This window comes from Podarcis bocagei, assembly GCF_964188305.1.
Source record: "Podarcis bocagei genome assembly, chromosome: 9".
Taxonomy (NCBI): domain Eukaryota; kingdom Metazoa; phylum Chordata; class Lepidosauria; order Squamata; family Lacertidae; genus Podarcis; species Podarcis bocagei.
In genome coordinates, this window is record NC_138134.1 from 59,779,111 (window position 1) to 59,801,139 (window position 22,029).

A 22,029-nucleotide genomic window follows, 5' to 3' on the forward strand; every position below is an offset into this window, starting at 1 on the left:
GCTGGACTTTGGCCTGATCCGGCAAGGCTATCCTTGTTTTTGTGGTTCTTGACTGCAGGCAGTTAAATCCACTTTAATGAGACAGCTCCATATTAAATGGGGTGCGGACGGCCTGCCTAGAACCAGGTTACATGGTTTCTTGGGTGCACAGATTTGACCCACTTCCAGACAACACTTGAACCTCATGTCTTCCAGATATTTGGGATCTGCTTGGCTCAGAACCTGGTTAGCGATATAGAAGCTGTCAGAGCCAGCTGGTAAACTCGCCGACACAAGCGGCACGAGACACCGGCCAGCCTCACCTCTCGGAAAGCTCCAGTGTGTCGCGTGGGTGCCAAGTCATATGGAAGTGGGTGACAGTGAAGTCTCGAGTTCTCAAATGGCCGGAAGTGCCTCAGACCGTTGTTTATTCCAGAGGGAACAGCTCCAGCCACCCGTTCGCCGACGAAAGCTTCCGAAAGCCCCAACCCGAACTTGTGTTGAGCTGCGACTCTCTGGCGCACCCTTGACTTGAGTCTCTGGTGGATGCTCTTTTCTTCCTTTTTTGTGGTAAATGGCCTGTGTCAGTGAGACCTCAATCGCCGCCTGGTTTACTGGGCCCCACTCTTCATTCTCCGTGTCACAAGCCTGTCTGCCGCTGCCAAACGTGAGGCAATTTCTCTCATCAGTGCACACCAAAAGGAGCGGCGTGCCTTTTCAGCAGACGGGAGGCCTGGCGCTCCCTTCTGGAAGAGAACCTGTCAAATAGAAAGCCACTTTCCCAGTCCTTGGCTCCTTCACTTACTGACAGGAAATGAGGCTCCCTGTGGAAGCTCTGATTAAGATCTGCTCTGTAATGCCCTCTGTTGGGGACGAACCGTGTGTAATTATTTTCCATTCTCTCGCAACCTTGTCCCACAAGGGGGAAGGGGTGGGATTTGATGTCTTAATCAACAGGTTTGAGGGGGAATCTGTCGCTCTTGTCCTCCTTCACCACTGAGTTGGCAACATGTAAGGGAGTTGGAGGATGAAGTCTCGAACCAGCTTTTTAACTAAGAGAATGGGGGGTGTGGTAAACATAAGGGGGGGGGATACCCTACAGCGTACCAAATTTCATGAGTAAAATGGTGGAATTTGTGGAATAGCCTTCAATCTCCTTTTTGTTCTTGTATTTGAGGCAGCTGCGCAGGTGTTCAAGGTAGCCCCTTGGGCCAGCCATCTCCAGCCGGATTGCTCGCTTCCCTCCATTTTTATTTTTGCATGTAGTTGCTATAATGATCCTTAGGAGTCTATTCAGTGTGACTTGTCTGGGTATCTGTGGTTTCTGAGTAGGCTTCCAATTCCAACTTGCATATTTATTAGCGTAGATGCGGATGAGATAAGAGAATTCACAGCCCTTGTTTTGCAGTGAGAGAAATGATTACACCTCTGTTCAAGTACCTCTGCAGACCGCTTGCATCTCTTCTTTAAAATCTCTCCCTCCCTCGTGTCTTTTTCTGTGATTCAAATAGCAGTAGTTTATTTAAACAGAATTTCTAAAGGCTTTAAAGAAAAACAAGTAGTAATTCACAGCCTCTGTTTTCAGGGCAGGTGAAGACATTAGGATTTTGGAAGAAGCACAATACAAAACTCCCTTTAGGACCACGATCCTAAATAGGTTCTTTTTTGTTCTTTGTTCTTTTTGCATGGGCATTCAGTTCTTTGTGAATGTGTTTAGGGCCTGAGTATAGGTATTTATATTTGATTTAGATTTAAGCATCAATGAAAATCGCAAAAGTTGAAGGTGCCTTCTACAAAAGAATTGACTTTGGCATCTCTTATCAGGGAGATGGCGTTCGACTAAGCCTGTTGCATCTGGGGTGGGAGTGGGGAGGAATCTGTTAAACTCTTTTCATTATCTGGCAGGGATAACGTGCTTCTTAAGGTGGCGTGTGGGAAAAGTTAAGTTCCGGATAACCGCTGTAATTGTCGTTTTAGACACCTTAATCGGAATCGAATTCAAAACAACCTGCCTCTTTATACAAACCACCTCTTAGTTTTAGTGGATGATTGACAGCCTAAATTGACCCCTCCCCCCAAAGCTGCCATTAAAGCAGAGAATGGGGGCCCCATGACTTATAAGTCCCTGACCATTAGCCATGCTGACCAGGCCTGGTGGGCGTTAGGATGACAACAACCTCAGACTCACAGTCCATTTAAAAATAATATATGTCCTCAGTATTACCTCATCCTTAAGAGACCCAGCGTGGCTGCCTTGACCGAATATGGGACACTGGTGGGTCCCCAGGGGCCATCTTCATCTGCAGTGGCTCTGCCAGGGGCATATATAAAATCTATTCTCATTGTCTCACAGTCCTGTGAGCCTTCATTACCTCCTAAGCTGCCGAAGGGGAAGGAAACAAACCCCTTTTGCCCTGGAGTGGCAGAACGGTGTTATGGGTGTGGACAAAATATGGCAAAGTTGTGGGAGAACTTCTGGGTTTGCAGAGCTGAAGAGGCCATGCATTCCAGAAATGAGACCAAACACCCGAGAATGACATGGACGTATTCTGCCTGTTACAGTGAGTATGCAGAGGAAACATTCCTGCTACTGTAGGTTTCTGAATAAGAATTTTTCCATCCTTCTGCTTGAAGATCATCTGCATCCTTCACCAACTAGCTAGGTGTCCTCAAGATATTTTAGAAAACCACTCCCGTTGTCAGCCCCAGCCGGCATAGTTGGTGAAAGCTGATTTTGTTCTGGCTCCCTACCCTGGCTTCTCTCTGCTCCCCTTCCTTTGCCAAGAGTGAGTTTATGTGACCATTTGTAACTTGGTGGTGGGTTGTGTGTGTGTTTGGGTGACTCTTCCTTGTCGCAATGCTAAAACTTTCTTGTTAACTTTCTGCCACCATGTGGTGAGGCTTATAATGGCAACCTTTTCATAATTGCCTTGTATTGGAATTTCTGTATGCTTGACCTAAAGAGTTGTTGTCTTCTTGGTCCCAGAAGGGAGTAAGCCTAGAAACTCAGAAATTGTGTTGTGTTGCATGCATGGTTTGCATGTCTCTAGGTCCTGGTGGAAACTGAGGAATTCTAATAACCTCCCCTCTTTAATTCCTAGTGCCCTTTTTGCTGTTGCAAAGAGCTGAACGGTGTAGATTCCATCAGCTGTTTGGTGTGCGTGCTGCAGCTTTTATAACCCTGGTTAATAGCTCCTTCAGATTCCATAGGGACGAGGCATTTGCCTCTGAAATTTGGAATGTTTCAAAGAACTTTCGGACTCACTTTCTTATGGCTCATGCACATTTAAGCAAGCAGTGTGCACACTATCTAATGTGGACCTGTTCTCTCCACCCCACCTGAGTCCATGACTGCAAATCAGATTTCACTGTCAGCAGGCGCCCAGCTGAAACAATAAGATGCTATAAAATGTGCGTAGAGAGAACTTAACCGTTCACTTATTAGGTTGAAAAACAAGTGTCAGAGAGCTGCCGATTGATTTGATTGATTGTATTTCTGTGATGAATGAATTTCAAAGTGGCTTACAACCAATAAATAACCATAACATAATAAAACCTAATAGCACATCGCGAATACAGCATACATCATATACAATAATTAACAGATTATCAATAAAACAGTTGCAACAAAAAAAAAAACCTTAACTAAACAGCAACCAAAAAATAAGCTAAACCTCACAGTTACGGCAAGTCATAGGATTAACAAATCAATGCAATGTTTAGAATCTATAATAAATGATACTAAAAACATTAACAAAATAGCAACTAAAACTATAAGCTAAGCACTAAGTTCATTCGCACAATCTCTGCACCCCCATGACCCCCCTTTAAAACAAAACTATACGGCAAACCAAACCAACAAGACAGTAATTACTAATTGAAATAATAATTGCATTTATACTAAAACTAAACTAATCCCCAACAAACGTCCATCCTGCCCACAACTGTGTATAAAAACAAAAAGAAAAATTGAGAAAAACATTTAAAACACCATGGATTAACAAGTATTTTAAACATATTAAAACATTTTTGACATTCTCAGAGTAGGTGTGGGCCCCACCCCCTAGGCCAGGTGGAAATGGGCCTTGCAGCAGAGAGCTGTTTTCCCCCACTTTGACGAGCTGTCCCTCTTCATTCAGCTGCTGCTTATCAATGTCAGGTTGCTGGAACATCATCAATCTGCCATTTAATTCTGAAAGTATCTGCACCTGCCGACCTGGCTTTTCCCCCCCTGAGAGCTGGCTGGATGAAGCTGAGAATCCTGAATCCACCCAGCTGGCCCCAGTCAGGTGTTTAGCTTTGAACCAGCCTATGGAGGAAATCTGGCCAGTACAGAAAAGACGTAGCATTTAGTATTTTCTCCCCTAGACCTCATGGAGCCATGATTCTCTCTGGTAAGTAGTGTTCTGGAAGAAGTGTCTCCTCTGGTTATTGAAGGAGGATCTTCAGGGTCGAAGCTGTCCTTCAGATTTACTTGTTCTTCCAGGTAAGAGGGCTCATGGTTCCGGCACCTCCTTAACTCACAGCGGCAGCTCACGATGTATTCCGTTTACGGCAGCCACACATTTTATTTGTGCAGGCCTCTTGGCAGGCGCACCCCAGATTTCTCCTCCTGGATGTTCTGAGGAATACCTGTGGATCTTTCACTTTGACCTCAGAATATGAGTCTTCCTCATCTGTGACGATCATTCGCCTGTGAGTCTTAGATTGACTGGAGTCGTAGGGGGACTCCAGGCTGTCTGGTGCAGGGGCCCACTGGCCACTGCGGAGCTTCTGGCCGCTGGCAGTCTGAACAGATGTTGGTTTTTGTTGGAGGGTTTGGAGGTCTTCACGGAGCTCATGGTTCTCCTTCAAAACCTCTGCTATGGTGTTCCTATCTTCTTCTGCATCTGGGTCTTCTGGCCTGCTGTTTTAGTGACGCTGCAGCTTAGTCTCCCCCCCCCCTTTTAAAAAAATAATCTTTATTTATTTTAAATATTAAGTCCCTTCACCACAAAAAGAACAGAAGAAAAAACAAATCACCTCACATACAAATAAAATATTACATAAAGAATAAAGTTATTCCATATATTGAGACTTCTGTCCTACTCAATATGGGTCTTTGTTTCATTGATAACTGCATGTTTGTATATCCCTTAACTTACCATTGTTTAACCATATTTTTTGTAGCATATAAGATTGCAGAAGTTATTCAAAGCATATCAAAGAATTCATCTGAGAACAATGTTCTTTTACATATAATCTGAATATATCCCATTCTATGTTAAACCTTTGGTTTGACTGATTCCTAATTTTTCCTGTCATCTTTACCAATTCTGCATATTCACATAATTTCACCAGCCATTCCCGTTTAGTTGGTATTTTATCTTCCTCCCACCATTTAGCTGTTAACATTCTCACAGCAGTAGTTTCCCACATAAATACCTTTCTGAGTTACTTCGGGATATCTGCAGCAATGATACCCAAAAGGCATTTGGTTTTTTTTTTAAATGAAAGTTAATTTGAACATTTTTTTATATAAATATAAATAATTTCCCCAAAGTTTTTTTATATAAATATAAATAATTTCCCCAAAGTTTTTTTTTTCTTTTTACATTTTCACCACATGTGGTACATTGTTCCCTCTGCTTCTTTGCATCTCCAGCAAATATTTGAGCTTGTTTTATACATTTTTGTCAGCTTGCTTGGTGCAATATATCATCAATCAAACATCTTCATGTGTTTTTTTTTAAGGTATAGCGGTAAACCTTTTAGTCATTTCTCCAAAGTTTACCCCAGGATGCCATCTGAATATTATAACCAAAATCTTTAGACCACTGAATCATCACTGATTCAACCTCCTCCTCTATCACTTCCAAATCCAATAGCAGTCTTATACATTTTAGAAAGTAGTTTATTCTTATTTTGTAGTAGATCTTTCTCAAGTTTTGATATTTCAATAGCATACCCTTTTATTTTAAATGTCATTCAGTTGATGGTACTGTACCCAATTAGTTAGGTGGTTTCTAATTTCCTCAAACTTTTTCAGTTTTAGCTGGTCTTCCTCCTCAAGTAGTTCTTTATAAGTTTTTCCTCATATTCTTTTTCTTTGCTGAAATTGCCTGTAGTGGTGATATCCACGAGGGCATTTTTTGCTCTAGCAGGTTTCTGTATTTACCCCATACAATGATCTTATTATGCGATTCAAAAACTTTTTTGTAACACAGATACGCGTGCCACCCAAGTCTATTGTCAAAACCCTCCAGATCCAACAAATCTATATTTTGTAAAGTCAGTCATGTAACCAGCAGAAGCAGGATGCCTCACAGTATAGCTTTATAAGGATCAGCGTGACTGCTATCCTATGTTTATGATGGAAGTGAGCTCTGTTGAACTCCATGGGGCCTCATTTCGACAGCATAGATTCTATTTGTAAAACAGATTGAGCTTTAACAAAAGATGGTCAGCCAGCTGAAATGCAGCAATGTAGCTTTTAAATTCAAGGGAACCTGGGGGGGGGGTGTCTCCCAACGTTGCTGAACTACAAGTCCCATCCTCCCCAGCAAGTATGGCCAGTGGGAGTTGTAGTTCAGCAACGTCTGGAGGGCTGAAGGTTTCCCAGAAAAGCAAACCATCTTGAAAAAGTACCATGCTGATTTAGACGCCTCACGGGGGAGAGAAAAAGTAGAAAGTACCCAGCCTCTGCCTCTTTACTTTTCTAATTATTTGTCCCCTGTGCTCTTCGGACAATTACTTGGAAGTTTCATTTAATACCTTGCTAGAAAGTCTCATGCGGCACCAGAGAAAGGAGGGTCCATCACTTGGGCGGATGTCATGGTTCTTCGTCTGAAGAAGGCCGTGTTGTATCCTATCACTTGGTTTTATTTCCAATCAAAAGTATGCATCCCGGGAAGGCAAGGCAGAGGAGAACTTTACTTCCACCAGGGCCAAAAGCAGAATAGCAAGTGGAACCTGCGAAGGAAGGAGTGAGCCTGCTGCAACATGCACCCCACTGCAGCCTGCCAGGCAGATTTTCCTTTCTCCCTTCGTGGCTTTTGTATAACCATATGTATTTTTTCTTTGAAAGGGAGGAGAGATTCAAGCAGGGCGAAGGACATTTGGATCTGGCAAAGGGACAATTTTTAACATACCTTAAAATAAAAGGGGAGAAGGAATTGGGGTGTGTGTGCATGCTAAAATAGTCCAAACCACGTGTCTTCATTGTCCAAATGCTCAGATACAAATCTTGACACCTGCAGTGCCTCAACCTCCCAAATCGATTCTGCAAGTTTTGTGTGTCGGATTTGGGGCCGAGTAGCTTGGCTGTTAGAGGCAAGCGTGTCCACCACCTGCTTTTCATCTCACTTCCCTGCTCATCTCTTCTCACTCCCCCTCCTCCACAATTAGCACCAAATAAATAAATAAATCCCCAGCTACAGAGATGCAAGTTTGAACACCACCTTGTCTTCTAAACACTGAAAGTCTGGGAAGCTTGTTACTTGATGGCCAGATCCAAGAGGCCTGATTAACAAACCACATATTTATGTGTTGCCTGCCAGCTTTGTCAGGTTAGCTCTTCAGAGACCTACACACCTGCAGTTCCTGGACAGTATTGTTATGGAGTGATGGTGGCTCCGTCCCATGCATGAAGTCCAAAGAGCCACTTTCAGAGGCCCCCAATTATAGATCTGTGTTCTCTCCACTGTACAACCCGCTTTGTTGGAGTTTTGTTACTGCTCTAAACCTTTGGTTAAATAACTGTCACATGTTGAGAATACTGCATTCTGAGGGATACATCTTGATTTGAGCTTTCCTGTTCCAGAAGCTCTCTTCCTGCCAGAAGCTGCGGGAAATGCTTTCCTCTTGGATTCTCCCCTTATTATTCTCTGAGCAGAGTCTTACTTTCTTTCAGCTAAAGTTGTCAAACCAAGACTTGGGACCTGGCCTTTCCAGGTGCCGTGCGGCGTGTAAATAATTTTTGAACTGTAAATAGTAGCATGCAAATGATCTGATCCACACTGAGGATTGCAATTCATCTTAAATGTGTATTTATACTGAGAAGGTTGTATGAGGTGAGTTTGCCTGTGTGTTTGAAAAACTTAAAAAGCTTTACATATCTAGCAGATCATGCCTGGAATGCTTTAATATGCTGCCATCTAGTGTCTCCCTGGTAAAACTGCAGCTTAACAAAACTAGTTAAGACTGGCCCAAAAATATTTTGGGGGGATGTTTGTTCTAGAGCTGCTTTGAATCCCCTCTTCTGCCCACTTTGTGCAGGGATTATATTGTCAGCTGCGCCACAGGAGCTTTGTGTTCTGATCCACCACCCCCAAAATGAATATTTCTGCTGGTCCCGCTTACCAAAGACGCCGAAGAGAGAACATTTTGATGGGGATGTTGAGGTCTCCTGAAAATGCCTGCCCACTAATGGCCGTAATGCAAAGCACAATTCAGCAGACATGTGGGTGGGCCGGAGCTCTCTGTGTTCTCCCAGCCATCACCTTGAGTGTACATCATCTATGCTTTGGTACCGCACACAGTGTTCTCCTGGAAAACGGGGACAGGAGGGGGATATTATACCTTTGGGGTTGCCACTGCTTCTTTTACTGCTCTGGTCCAACATGCCATAAATTCAGCTGCCACATTTTTGCCCCCATAGAAGCCTATGTGCCTTGCATGTTCCCAGCTATGGAGATCTTTCTGCAGTGCAGAAGCGCCGGGGACTCAGCAGCCTAATCTATGGGCATGAGTGGTTTTTGAGGATAGGTTGTGCTGCCTCAAGAGAAAAGCTGAATTGCTTGCAAGAAAGCCTCAAGTCTTTTGAGTGCATGAAACTTGCCTTGACGGAGCACATACTGTTAGGTTTCTTAAGGAGCTTAGTGCCAACTCTTTATGCTTTCTGGCACCATAGAGTTATCTGTCTTAATTGTACACAGTGTCATCAGAGCATATATGTATATCACGGAGGGTTCCCCACCGCCCCCCTGCCTTGGTGGGCAGGGTATGTCAATGTGCAAATCCTGAATGTGTGTTTCAGACACAGCCATTTGCATGGACGTCAATGTATTGATGTACAGGTAGAAAATGTTACACTGGTGTTTTTTTAATTAAAAATATCCAGTGCAGCATGGGATATACTCCAGGCTCCTGCTTTCCTGTACTATCTGATCTGATTTCCAATTGTGATGCCACTTATGTGTGTTGCACCACTGGAGTTGTTCCCACAGTGTTCCCATGGAGAGGAAATTCAGCACTGGATGCTGTTTCTCAGGCTTTAACACAACCAAGAGGGGAAGTGTCAGGGTAGTATCTGCAGCAGGGCTGGAAGGAAGCGCCTTCCGTTTTCCAGTGGATGTTGCATTAAATTGGGAATGGTAACGACAAACATCTCCTGCAGATGGCCTGGGGTTTGTGGTTCAATCTCCTAATCCAGAGAAGCAGAATTGCCAAACCACCTCCACCCCCCCTTTTTTTGGCATCCAAAAAAAGGAATGCTTGCACCCAGATTTCACTCTTATGTGGTGGTCGTGGTGGAGGCACGTGGCATGCAATATCTTCAGCTTGGGTAAGCACTGAACCTGGCCTCTTTTCTCCTGCAGTTCTGCATCCTTAACCCATGCCTCTCATTGCTCGTAGATTATCATGGGCAAGAAGCAGTGCACTCCAGGGTCTTACAGGGTGCCCCCAAATTGCCTTGACTTTGTGAGAACGTTAGGATTGGCTTTCTATTGACACCGTGTACTTTGAGCCGAAATTGATGGGAGAGATAAAGAGTGTGTATACTCTTGGTAAGGTGACTGCAAAAAGGCTGCAGTCCTGTGCAATCAAGCACCATTGACCCCAGCAGGGATTGCATCGGACCAGACGTACATAGGATTGCACTGTTATAAAGCTTTGTATCCAAACCAGTGCAGATGCTCCTTACGGTATGAATGATTAAAATAAGCTGCACCTGCAAGCGTCTCGCCGCATAGTCTGTGCCTAGGGAAACTGAGTCTCAAAGAAAGGTGTTCTCTCTTTATACTAAAAAAACACGTCGATTGGGCATGGGGGATCTGCGACTTTGTCTGGTTTTCAAACATTATAAAAATGCTTGCATCACTTCCCTAAATCATTGCACGTCGCAACGAAGGGCACTACTGTAATTACCGGTGTTTTTTCTTTTTCTATGAATGTATTTTCCTGTATTGAAAGTCTTGTAAGTCGGAAAAAATTGATTGTAAAAAGCCAATTACACTTACTGATGATGGAAAGTATTGTTATAACAGAATTGCATGCTGGTACAGTTTGACTGAGGTTGTGTCGTCTCCTTCCCAGTTGGTCACACTTGGTCTAGAAGTGGATATATTTTTGTTCAATTGACATTTTCCCTTCACAATAGAATATATGGTATATAGTACATAGCCCATGCGAATTTCAGTGGTTGTAACTGGACTTATACATGAAGTTAACACAACCTCTTTGTGTTAGTTTTTAAGGTACTGAAAGTGGTCTTCATCATGCTCTTTGTACCTTTTTTTTAAAATAGATGCGATTTTTAGGAATGTTTTAATACATTTATGATGGACAACATAGTTTTACTAGTTGTGCAGTATTCTGTATTTTACTTGAAGTAAATCATTTTATATGCAATTTGTTAGTAGTATAATTACAGTTTTATAAATAAAATTGAGTGACATTTTGGGTCTACTTTTCACTCGGATGTACAAAAAAAAATATGTTCTGCTCAGAGCTCTAAACCCGTTGTGTTAAAAAGGAGGATCAGATCATAGTTGTTACCGGGAAAATAAAAATCTGTTACAATTAAGCATTGTAGAATTGTGCACCCTTTGGTGAATGTGGCTCTGCTCAGGGTGTTTGTGTGTATGCTGAAATCCCGAGGAAGGGAAGAAGTGCTGCAGAATGTGGCATTCAGCTCCTTGAGGGTCTTTGCTTCCATTTTTAAAAAAAAGTAAAGCAAAGTTTCTAGTGCCTATGATGCAAATAATACTTGAAAGCATAACCGTGCCTACTGAAATCTCAGAACGCAGATGACTTGCTGTGGTCAGAGCGCAGGGTTTTCAGCGTGACTAGCAATAGTAGGCTAAATTATGAAAATCAATAATGCAAACAAATACAATCAAATCTGCATAATTTACACAGGTCAGAGTTCAGCTATTCACAGATTTTTCTTTCCGCAGATGTGATTATGAATGGTGTGCCTAGGAAGTGAGATTGCTCATCTTCCTTGTTTCTGTTTCAGAGGAACAGCCAGCTTAGTGATTGATGCAGGTACGTCCTCAGCTATAACTGCTTAAGACAAGAGAAGCTAAGTTGTGTGGGTTTTTTTAAGACTCATTCCCACCCCCAGATACACGAATTGCTGCACAAAGGAACAACACGCAAGGTAAAGTCTGAGCGCACTGGAGTTTATTTGTTTACCTCTAGGTACCATGGGGTTGACATTAATATGCAAGACCAGTGAGTGAGCAGCAAGACTCCCTTCCCCAAAGAGGCTCCCTCCCCATTTTCTGAAACCCCTGGCAGTCCAGCCCGGCCTTGCTGCCTCCTGTGCTTTGTCTCTAAGTTAGCAGTACACTTGTTACGGAGTTAGGGGTACGAGGGGAGGAGTCGTTGATGTAGTAGTACCACGTCTTTCTCTCTCTCTCTTTTTTACATTATTATAGGACTACAACATGCACATTCTACTATGTGGCTCAAGCAACGAGAATACATGTAGAACAATTAACAGGGCTAGGAGACATTTTGTGTTTGTGTGTAAGAGAGACAGGATCCATGTTGATGGCGACTGGCTATGGGTTTATAGAAATCTCGGTTGTGGAGAGAGAGGTACCTACAGCAGTTTGATCCATGTGGGAATGTTACATGCATGCACAAGTGACACAGTGGGTGGGAGAAACGCAGCAGGACAGGACGAGAGGTGAAATCTGTGACGCGATGCTAGGTGGGAGCGCGGGTACCCCTTTCCTCAGCTTTCCACGGCGAGTCTCTGCTCTGTGAGGGAAGCCTGCTGGGCGACCGTTTTGTTCTCGTGGCTGCGGAGTTTTGATACGACGTCTAGAAAGGCCAGGCTCTGCACTTCCTTGTGAAGGAGTTCTGTCAAACAGAAGCGAGACGGTTACTTTCCTGCTGGGCCTTTATGTGTGCAGCTGCTCTTTTGTTTGCCTTTTCTGGGGAAGCGGCAATGAACAGAGGCCTTGTCAACTTGGCACAACACGGTCGCCAGAGAATAAGTGGCGCTGGTGGCTGTAAGCGGTACTTTTCAAGCATCTTAAATTTAGGGAGCCCCTTCACACACACACTTTCCTCCTTGCTCTGCATATCATCTGCAAGCAAATGGGATCTGTCTTAGTCTTGCAAGGGAGGCCTAGCAAATGTGACATGATGTGTGAAAAAATAGGTGACCGTGTGCAAGTTTCTGCTTGCTGTGCTGTGTGGGCAGGAGATGGACCCCCTTCTGTTTTCTTGCAGGTGTGTGCAGTGTAAAACAACTACGTGGCCCTGGGCTGTATCAATGCATCAAATCTCCTTAAAAGGAAATTGCAGTTGGGGCCTGTCAGAGGTTGGATGGGCTCTTAGGCCCAGCCACCCTCTCTACTGGCCTGGTGATGCTTCTAGCTCTGGTTGGCCATGACTGAGGCCTACAAGGGCCAATATCTGGTGCAATATTGTCTTGTCTGAGAGGCAGCAGCTCTCCAGCATTTCAGGCAGAGTGTCTCCTATCATTCCCTATTGTCCACAGCTGCCAGGAATTGAATCTAAGGCCTTTTGCACCAACCTATGCTCTACCACTGAGCCTTGGCCCTTCCCTGAATAAGAGTAATTAGATGATGCTGAAATTAAGCCATGCTGCATACAGAGTGAGGCTTGTGTGTAGTGCAGGGCTTCTGTGACTCCTTCCCCTTTGGAGCTGGGGTGTTCTTAAAGGGGCCACCAATGGGAGAAAGCACCTTATGCAATTAAAAGGGTCTGCTCTCTGTCACAGGACGTGTCCCCTTCATGAGACTCTACATAAGAGAGCAGCCTCCCCAAGCATTTTGTGCTACATCTCCCCTAAGTCCCACCTCACACAACCTGCTGGGAAGGTCTGCTGAGAGCTGTAGTCCTAAACATCTGGCTGGGGAAGGCTGCAAGAGAGACTCGCCTCAGCACCCTTTCTTGTGTATCGTGAACATATAGTGGAGAAGCAGCCTTTTCCGTGTTTAGTACCTGAATAAAGTATGCCTTTTCAAAAAAAGGGAAAAAAAGCATGCAAGGATTCAGGCGGTGATTTTTGCTACAGCTTAAATGGTGGTTGTAATTAAAGCAACTTGCTCTGTTCCTCTCAGCACAGTCCGTGTTGGTATCTTAGTTATGTCAACAAAGAAGAAATGGAACAAACGATGCAAGCGCACAGTACTCAAAATATTTGTTTTTTGAGTAGAGATCTGCTCAACACTGCTGGAAGTTGCCTAATTTAGTTGTCATGGTCGGGGGAAGATGAAAAAGCTGCTTTAGGCGCTAGGAGGATATACTGGGGCTTGCTTAGGCAACAGCACAGGCTGCTCACTAACAAAAGAGCTGTTACAAATCAATTCTGTTACCCTACAGAGCCTCTTTCCCCCCCACGTAGCAAACTGCGACCCTTGTTTTCCTGCCAAGTTTGCTGGTCACCTGCTTTCCAATCTGCCATGGCATCTGAACTCCCCTCTGTGCGACCATGAGCAGAGTGGAAAACACCTAAAAGCAAGCTTAATGCCCCCCAAACATTTTTATTCCCCACACAATCTAATGGAAACAGCGTTTCCTATCCAGGCTATTCTGCTGCGTGAAGAATATGCTTCCTACTTCCAGGATAGCTTGATATCTTCAGCAGGTGTTGCTCTCTGGGTATTAATAGGTTCTAGTGACAAACCAAGTCCTGGGCCTCTCTTCTCACACTCATGCACACAGCAATGACTGTGATGGCAATGAATGCTCTCCTTTCCTTTCATTCTTTTGACATTACATACACATTTACATTCCCTATTATCTTCCTTCAACATACAGCGTCTGTTGGAACAGCAAAGCTCTCTGATTTGCAGAGGCAGCATCAAACCCAACAGAAAGAATTCTTTGTCAAAACTGAAGGCTCCAATGGCTACAGCACGTATCCCAGCTACCTAGAATGGCGGACTGACTGCAGTTTTTGTGGTGGGGATGGGTGGTTTTCTAAAGGGGTGAAAAGGATTATTTTAAGGTTGATACAAAAAACACCACACATCGGCAAGAGAGACAGCAGGTTGGGAAGCTGCCCACCCATCCTCACACCCCCAATTTCATAGGACTATTAAGAAGCAAGCCCACCTTGCGGGAGCTGCTTAGATGGCAAGCTAAAATGAGAAACCCAGACTTGTTGGGAAAATAGCGTAAACTCTTTCCCCCCTTTTAATGAGATGCTTTCTAACTGCAAGTCAGTGTTGGGCTGAGAGGGGCGACCCTGAATAGGGAACAGTCTTTATATCAGTTGGGTGATTGGTACACCAGGAACCTATGGCTCTCCAGATGTTCACGGACTCCAGCCCCCATCACTGCTGACCACTGGCCATGGTTGTTGGTGCTGATGATGAGACTTGGAGCCCAAGGACATCTGGAGGGCCACAGGTTCCCCATCCCTGGTTCACAGTAGCTCTCCAGGGTTTCAGGCAAGATTTTTTTTCTCCCAGTCTTACCCAGAAATGTCAGGGATTGGACGTGGATGCTCTTATATGCAAAACACAAGCTTCACCACTAAGCTACGGCCTTTCTCCATAGGTCTGAGCAAATGCACCATTCTTATGCTTTTGTTTTGTAATGAATGCTGTAGAAGAGATACTGAAATCATATGGACCAGCCCTCATATTCCATTGGCATACCAGTATGCTAATAGTTTCAGGGATTGGTTTTCTAATACAGAAGCACCAGTCCTACTAAAGTTACAGCGGTACCTCGGGTTACAGACGCTTCAGGTTACAGACTTTGCTAGCCCAGAAATAGTACCTCGGGTTAAGAACTTTGCTGCAGGATGAGAACAGAAATTGTGTGGTGGCAGCAGCGGGAGGCCCCATTAGCTAAAGTGGTGCTTCAGGTTAAGAACAGTTTCAGGTTAAGAACAGACCTCCAGAACGAATTAAGTACGTAACCAGAGATACCACAGTAGTCATAACTATGGAGTGGTCTACACAGAGTGGGATGGTAGGGTCTCATGGAGGTAGAATTTGGTTTTACTTCAGACTAGAGGAGTGGGATCACATTTTTGAATATCCTCTCTCTAAAACCTCCTTGCCTATATTAGATGATTATATTAGGAGGAGGGTACCTTTGTCTTCAATGTGCTAGTTTTCTACTTGTGGGAAACCTTTGCAGGAAGTGTTAAAAAACTAGCATCTCTTTTGAATGCAAGCCCCCTTGCTTTCCATGAGACCTCTTGTCTGAATAAGCATACATTCACTGCTATGTTCAATGATGATTACTTCTTTGCAGCCTTTGCTGCAAATAGACTTGATTGGATCTGTCATCTGCATGCCACTCCTGGCTCAACAACAGGCTTGTGTGTCAGTCTTGGGCACGTCATGTACAACCCTCGTGACTTTTTGAAAGTTGATCTAAAGCAGAGCTGTGGAAAGACTCACCTGATCCCATAAGAGCACAGATCAGCACCATGGAATTGTACTTGATTTCTGGTGCACTCCTCTCATCCGAAAGCAGCCTGTGTAGAATCTGCACTAACTGAGCACTTTCAAGATCCTTCTCTGCTGTGGCTGTGAATCGAAACAAAATGGGAACTTTAAACTCTGAAGGACTGGGTTCCTTTTGTTTTTTCTTGGGGGTGGTGGTGGTGGGATTTACTGACATATTCTAGTACAAAGAGTGCTGTGGAACCATAATACATGCCTCGCTTAATTGAACAGAATCTAAATTTATATTGCGTTAAGGAAAGCAGGGAGGGAAGCATAATTGTGTTGAAGAAGGCCAATTGTATATATGTCTTGTCTACTGGGATAGCTTCCTCCTTCCAAGAAATTGGGGTAAAGTCCACTTGAAGCACACTTTCATTTGCAGAATTTACACAGAGGAAGGGCTACAATAGCCTCTGTTTGGGACAAATAAAAACAAAAATCCCACAAGTTCCAAATGAATCGTTCTGTGTGTTTACCCCGGTCAATGTAACATGCTGTGGGTAATCTCCCACTACCAATAAAACTGATCGAAGGAAGCACATTTAACCACCAATACATAATTTTCTTTTTAAGAATGTCAAAAGAGCCGGGGACATAATATCCCATGAAGTTCCCTACAGATACCTGAATTTGGGCTACTTTTTTATTTCAGCCAATGAAGAGCTTTGGATGACTGAATAGCCCATGGGGTAGTCCAAAGAAAAAGTGATCCATGGAAACAGAAATAAGTTTCCTCCTTTTGACACAAGCACACATGGCTTATTGTGAGGGTATTTTACTTGCTCAAGATACAAGGGAATTTGGCTTGGAGTAGTAGAATGTACCGGCTCAAAAAGTCAATGGAAGTTAAAAAAAAAAAATATGTTGAAGGAGGTTTAAACAAGCCCATGTCCTCAAATCTTAATTCTGTCTCTATGGGAAATACAGCAATAAATTCTCTCCCTATATCCTATTCTCTCCCTTAAGGTTGCCTCTCCTCTTGAACCAAAAGAATCGTTTTTTGACCCTGTTATCCCGCTACAGCCTTTCTCTTTTTTCCTGTCATTTACCTAAAGAGAAACTACTTGGCAGAAAAACCCAGAAACTTTGTCATTTCAAATCACTGCAGAAAAGATGGGAAATATAACGATGAAACAACAAAAGACATCCAATACCATTCTTATATTGACTACATTTTCTAAAGTTTACTTTGTCTGAAATACTCCATTGGGCAATTATGAAAAAGAGGCACATTTTATGTATGAAGCGTTGAGTCCTGAGCGATGGTGGCGAGAGTCCAAGGCTTCATTCACACATCCAAGCGGCCTGTCACTGTGCGAGGTTTGACACAGTCATATTGGCTGTCGGCTTCGATACTGCTAGTCACTTAACCTGGAAACAGGTGCCATAGCCCATTTTGCTGCCCATGTCTGCAGTGATGCCTGAATAATACTTGCTTAAGCTTTCACCCTCACCACGAAGCGGCTCACTATTCATTCATGCCTTAACCCTGACTTACTCCCTCTCCTTCGACAGAGACCTGAGTACAAAGCGTTAACCATAGAGATACTTACCTAGTTCTAGAGCTGCTATTAGCGCCAAGGCGACAAGAGCTTCATTCTGCATTATTACATGTTCGCTAGTTGCCATGGTAACTAAATGCTTAATACCGCCACTCTGAACAATGGTCCTAATTACATCCTAAAAAAAGACAACGCAAAGTATTGCAGGACATGAGGAAAAGACAACAGTCTGCTACCGATAAGCAAAACAGAACAATAACGTACACTATATTGATATATTATGCACATAACAAGAGTGTGTATGTGGTTTACAACTGCTATTAAAAAATAAAATAATACTTGAAATATTTGGCTCCCACCTACTCAGAAGTGAACATATGAAGCAGTCAGAACACTGGCACATTTAGTAAGAGTTTTCTCTATGCCATGAGTAGGCAAGGTGGCACCTTCTAGATCAAGGTTTCCCAGCCTTGGGGCTCCAGCTGTTTTTGGACTATAACTCCCATCATCCCTAGCTAGCAGGACCAGTGGTCAGGGATGATGTGCACTGTAGTCCAGAAACAGCTGGAGACCCAAGGTGAACTCTAGATGTTACTCAACTCCCAACTCCCATTGGACTATCCAGCATGGTCAATGGTCATGGGATGATGGGAGTCTTAGTCCAACAACATCTGGGTTAGAGAAGGCTGCCCAAGTCTCCTCTGACTGGTGGTGGCTTTCCAGGGTCTTTGGCAAAGCTTTTTTCCCCACAACACCTGAAAACCCATTTAACTGTGACTTCCAGGTCAAATGATGCTGAGTTACACACCAAAAGGCAGATCAGACTTCTCCAGACAGGCAAGCAGCCAAGGAACTCCAACATCCAGTCTATACCATGCTGGGCTGGCTCCAGCACTGCCCACATGTCCCTGCATCACATAGAATCATGGAATTGGATCCTTTGCTCCAACCCCCTGTAATGCAGGAATATGCTGGTGGCCCATAAGGGGATGGGCTTTACCAGTACCACCGCACTCTAACCAACTGACATCAAAGTCAAATCATTGCTGCTGCTTTTCAGAGGCAGTCCCCCTGCCCACATTGTAGTTGTTAAATCCTATAGCAGCCTTTTCATTCAGAACCTTCCAAGTTCCTCGCAGGCCACGAACTGCAGGAGAAAAGTTCTTCCTCTTCTGTAATACTGAAATGAAGCTCTTGGGTTGGACGACTGGGGACAGACAAAAGGAGGGTACTCACATAGTGCGCAGTTAAGGCAGTGCCCCACCACGTTGCCCCCAAGCTTTTGAGGAGACCAGCAACAAAGCAGAACAGCACTTGAAGCCGCTCGTGTTGTGGCCCATGTGCGCCACTGCTGCAGATGTGAAAACACACACCTGCGACTCCGGGAACAGTAGGCGTCAATTACATTTCTGCACATTTATTTTCCAGCTTCAGCTTAAGTACAGCACAGTTTGATACTGCGGCCTTGGCATTTAAAGTAGATTTGATATTTTGACTGAATGAGATGATTAAGTGAAAGTCAATGGCAAGGAAAATGCAACAGTGATGAAAACGGCACGCGCGCACACGCACCCCTTTTGTGCTTCTCCTCCGTGTTCAAGCCACAAGCTGAAAGCCATTGAAACAGAATGTGCTTATGATAGTTTATATTCCGTAGTGTTCAAAAGGATTGTGCTGTGACATTTTGCATGCAAAGGAAACAAACAAAGCAAACAGAAGTGTGGGACCTGGTTAACCTCCCTGGGGAAGACAACTATAATTGTTGATGCAACTGAATACACACTGAGAATTTATTCCCAGAATCCAGGTAATTTTACACCTCAATCTTACACTATAAAAGCCATCTCATGTGCAGAAACAGGTTCTTATATGCTAACACAGAGGGAGCAGCTCTACATCGCACTGGTCCAATGTTGCACATGTAACAAATAAAGCCTAGACCAGCCTTCCCCATCCAGTTGCCCTCCAGATATTTTGGACTACATCTCCCATCACCTTTTACCAGGGGCCGCCTGGAGAGCATCAGACTGGGGAAGGCTAGTGTAGGCTGACAAGATAACTTTGGGCAAGCCACACCACCTCAGGTGGTTCAGATCCTTACCTCTACAAGGGGAGCAATCTGCCTCGGAGGAGTGAAGCTGCTTTGGCAACACAAAACCTATTGCACATGTAATGTGTATGGGTTGCTCGTGCGTAAGTTGCCGCCTCTCCAGGCTTTGTTGCCTTGCTAAACCTTTCAGTCTGGGCAGCCCTTCACTTTGTGGCTGCCTCAGTCGCTAGCAGAATCCGTCAGTGGGCGTTTCTTAAATCTTTTCCAACATAAAAGTTGTTTGACACCCAGTCTCCTCCTACTCTCTCTGCACGGAAGTCTTCTGCGCAGGGTGGGTGTGGGTAGCGGAGGACCCGTGCTCTCCCCGCTGGTGTCCGGTGAAGAGTCCTGGAGCCCTCTTGCCGATTCCCCCATCAGCCCCTCTATATCCCTGGTGTTGTGCTGATTTGCTTCCCCATCTGCGGAGCTGCCTCTCTCCCTGCTGGGCCCTTCTCCAGCATCATTTGAGAGCCTTCCTTCCGCCTCTAGCTCCGATGTCAGTTCCCTGACAGCACAGCCTTGTGGTTTTTACAGGAGTCACTTACTTTTGATTTGCTGTGTCGTATAAGAGCGGAGAGTAGTCTGTTTGATTCTCCCATCACACCTGCGTGGTCCTTGGCTTCACACCACTCCACCAGCCGTTCAACCAGCTTCACGTTCTTCCCCAGCTGTTCAGCAGCTTCTGCTACATATAACAAAGATGGCATTTTTTTCAGTACGCAGCAGTTGTTCTAAAAAAAACAACAACCCAGCACCCCACATTCCTGAAAGGTGAGAAAGAAAACAACAACCTTGATTTTGAACAAATAGGTAAAGGTAAAGGTACCCCTGACCGTTAGGTCCAGTCGCGGACGACTCTGGGGTTGCGCACTCATCTCGCTCTATAGGCCGAGGGAGCCAGCGTTTCCCCACAGACAGCTTCCAAGTCATGCGGCCAGCATGACTAAGCCGCTTCTGGAGAACCAGAGCAGCGCACGCCGTTTACCTTCCTGCCGGAGTGGTACCTATTTATCTACAGTACTTGCACTTTGACGTGCTTTCGAACTGCTAGGTTGGCAGGAGCAGGGACCGAACAACGGGAGCTCACCCCGTCGCAGGGGATTCGAACCGCCGACCTTCTGATCGGCAAGCCCTAGGCTCTGTGGTTTAGACCACAGCGCCACCCGCGTCCCTTTTTGAACAAATAGAAGGCAAAAATAGCAATGGGCTGAATCCAGTTGGTGTTGCTCTGTTAGCAGAAGATTAGCAGAATGAGGAAGGAGATTTCTTGGGGGGGGGGATTTCTCCTTCCCTAAGCAGTCTGGCCCCCACTCCAAAAATCTGCTGAGAAGAAACCTTCTGAAACCAATTGGGGAAGAGGACAGAGGAACAGCCAATAATCAACTCCCAATTCTGCTGATGGGGTCTGAGGATCCCCACCCCGAGGTAGGTTAAAAATAACGGAGTGAGCAGGGTCAAAGGTACTAAAAAGTGTGTTTTTCAAAAAGGAAGCTGCCTAACTGGCTATTGAGCAGTCAGTACAAAAACGAGTCTTGAAGATCAGGTGGGGACAGTTAAAGGAAGATGTCTGGAGTCTCCTCTAGCAACCATCACATCATTTTAGAGAAAAATTGCCATCCATGCCTGTCCAAAACAGTGGCAAGCAGTATAATAAAATTCTATTTTGCTGTAAATACAGAATGAAACAAGGGCTGCAGCCCTGCTAACCCGAATATTTTAGTTCCACACGATGTAACAAATTCCTTGTAATACCTTGTACTAAAATGTAAATAATCTGAAGCTGCTCATTATATCCATGGTGTGCTGACTTCAAAATTGTGATAATTCAAAATCACAGTAAATGTCAATTTCTATAGCTTCCTTTTCCCCTTGACTCTAATTTTTTTTTATCTTCCCCAGCCCCCTGCTCTTACTTCCAAAAACTAGCTCTGGAATTTTAAGGCACACAAACTTTTTTCAAACCAACCAACTGCCCTAGAATCTCAGGCAAACACAAACTTAACAGAAGTTGATCAAGAATATTCTGTAAACTCATAAGCTCTTTATTTTTTACTTCTCGCTGAAAGCCTTCCAAACTCTACTCCCTTTTTGCATGGAGGAAATTTGTAATTCTGCTGATGATAAGGATTTCAAGATACAGGGAGTCCTCGGTGTAAGCAATTCAGTTGCCATGAAACTATGGCAACCTGCATTTATTACTTGCAGAAGTTCAATAGATTATTTTGCCTCAAACATCACTTTTTAAAAATAAAAGGTGTTGAGATAATTGTTAACTATTTCACAAAACTGTTCACATGTGTAAGAAAAGAGGATTTTTGGAACACCTGAAGCCGCAATATACTTCAGATATTCATTGCATGCCACACTATGGCTGAGGCAAGCTGTGCTGTGCCAATAAATCAAGAGCTTAAGCTTGCTCTTAGATAACAAAGATAACAACGGACCATCACAGGTTTTTAAGAAGTCCATGCTTTTTTCACTTCACAGATGCATTCAATTTATTTGAAGGATTTTCTTGAAATCCCCCTTTTCTTCTATAAGGAACATAGCAACAGATCAAGGGCAGAATCATTTAATACAGGAGAACAATTTATTTTTACCTTGTGCATCTATTAACATTCTTAATGTCCCCAGCAGCTTGAACTGAACAGGGGGCATCTCGGATCTGAGAAATTTCAAAACGGCTTCTGCCACGCCAGCTGACAGCATCTTCGCCTTATTTACAACTGCATGAATAAAGAACAGATATTATCTGAGAGGCACTGCAGAGATGATACACTTACACCGCGTGAAGAGATTTAGT

At 44.1% G+C, this 22,029-nt stretch overlaps 2 protein-coding genes across 9 annotated transcripts in view; one reads left to right on the forward strand and one right to left on the reverse strand.

Annotated features, from left to right (window-relative positions):
- Positions 1-16,803, forward strand: part of TSPAN5 (tetraspanin 5) — a 94,874-nt gene extending 78,071 nt beyond the window's left edge. Inside the window, exons 8-9 of one of the 3 annotated variants that reach the window (XR_014011386.1) lie at positions 11,139-11,229; positions 16,288-16,803. Coding sequence is in view for 2 of the 3 variants with exons in the window: in XM_081207428.1 (XP_081063554.1) it covers positions 196-261 (66 nt within the window). In the remaining variant the exon portion in view is untranslated. Of the gene's footprint in view, positions 1-195; positions 3,619-11,138; positions 11,232-16,287 lie in introns of those variants that run through there. The other 2 variants (XM_081207429.1, XM_081207428.1) reach the window with 2 other exon arrangements.
- RAP1GDS1 (Rap1 GTPase-GDP dissociation stimulator 1) overlaps positions 11,346-22,029 on the reverse strand; it is a 92,451-nt gene continuing 81,767 nt past the window's right edge. For 5 of the 6 annotated variants that reach the window (XM_081207101.1, XM_081207100.1, XM_081207103.1 and 2 more), the window contains 5 exons: positions 21,827-21,952; positions 19,772-19,911; positions 17,189-17,315; positions 15,588-15,716; positions 11,346-12,054 (listed from right to left, as the gene is read on the reverse strand). In XM_081207101.1, coding sequence (XP_081063227.1) covers positions 11,927-12,054; positions 15,588-15,716; positions 17,189-17,315; positions 19,772-19,911; positions 21,827-21,952 — 650 coding nt within the window. In that variant the 3' untranslated portion in view covers positions 11,346-11,926. The remainder of the gene's footprint in view (positions 12,055-15,587; positions 15,717-17,188; positions 17,316-19,771; positions 19,912-21,826; positions 21,953-22,029) is intronic. The other variant, XM_081207102.1, reaches the window with a different exon arrangement.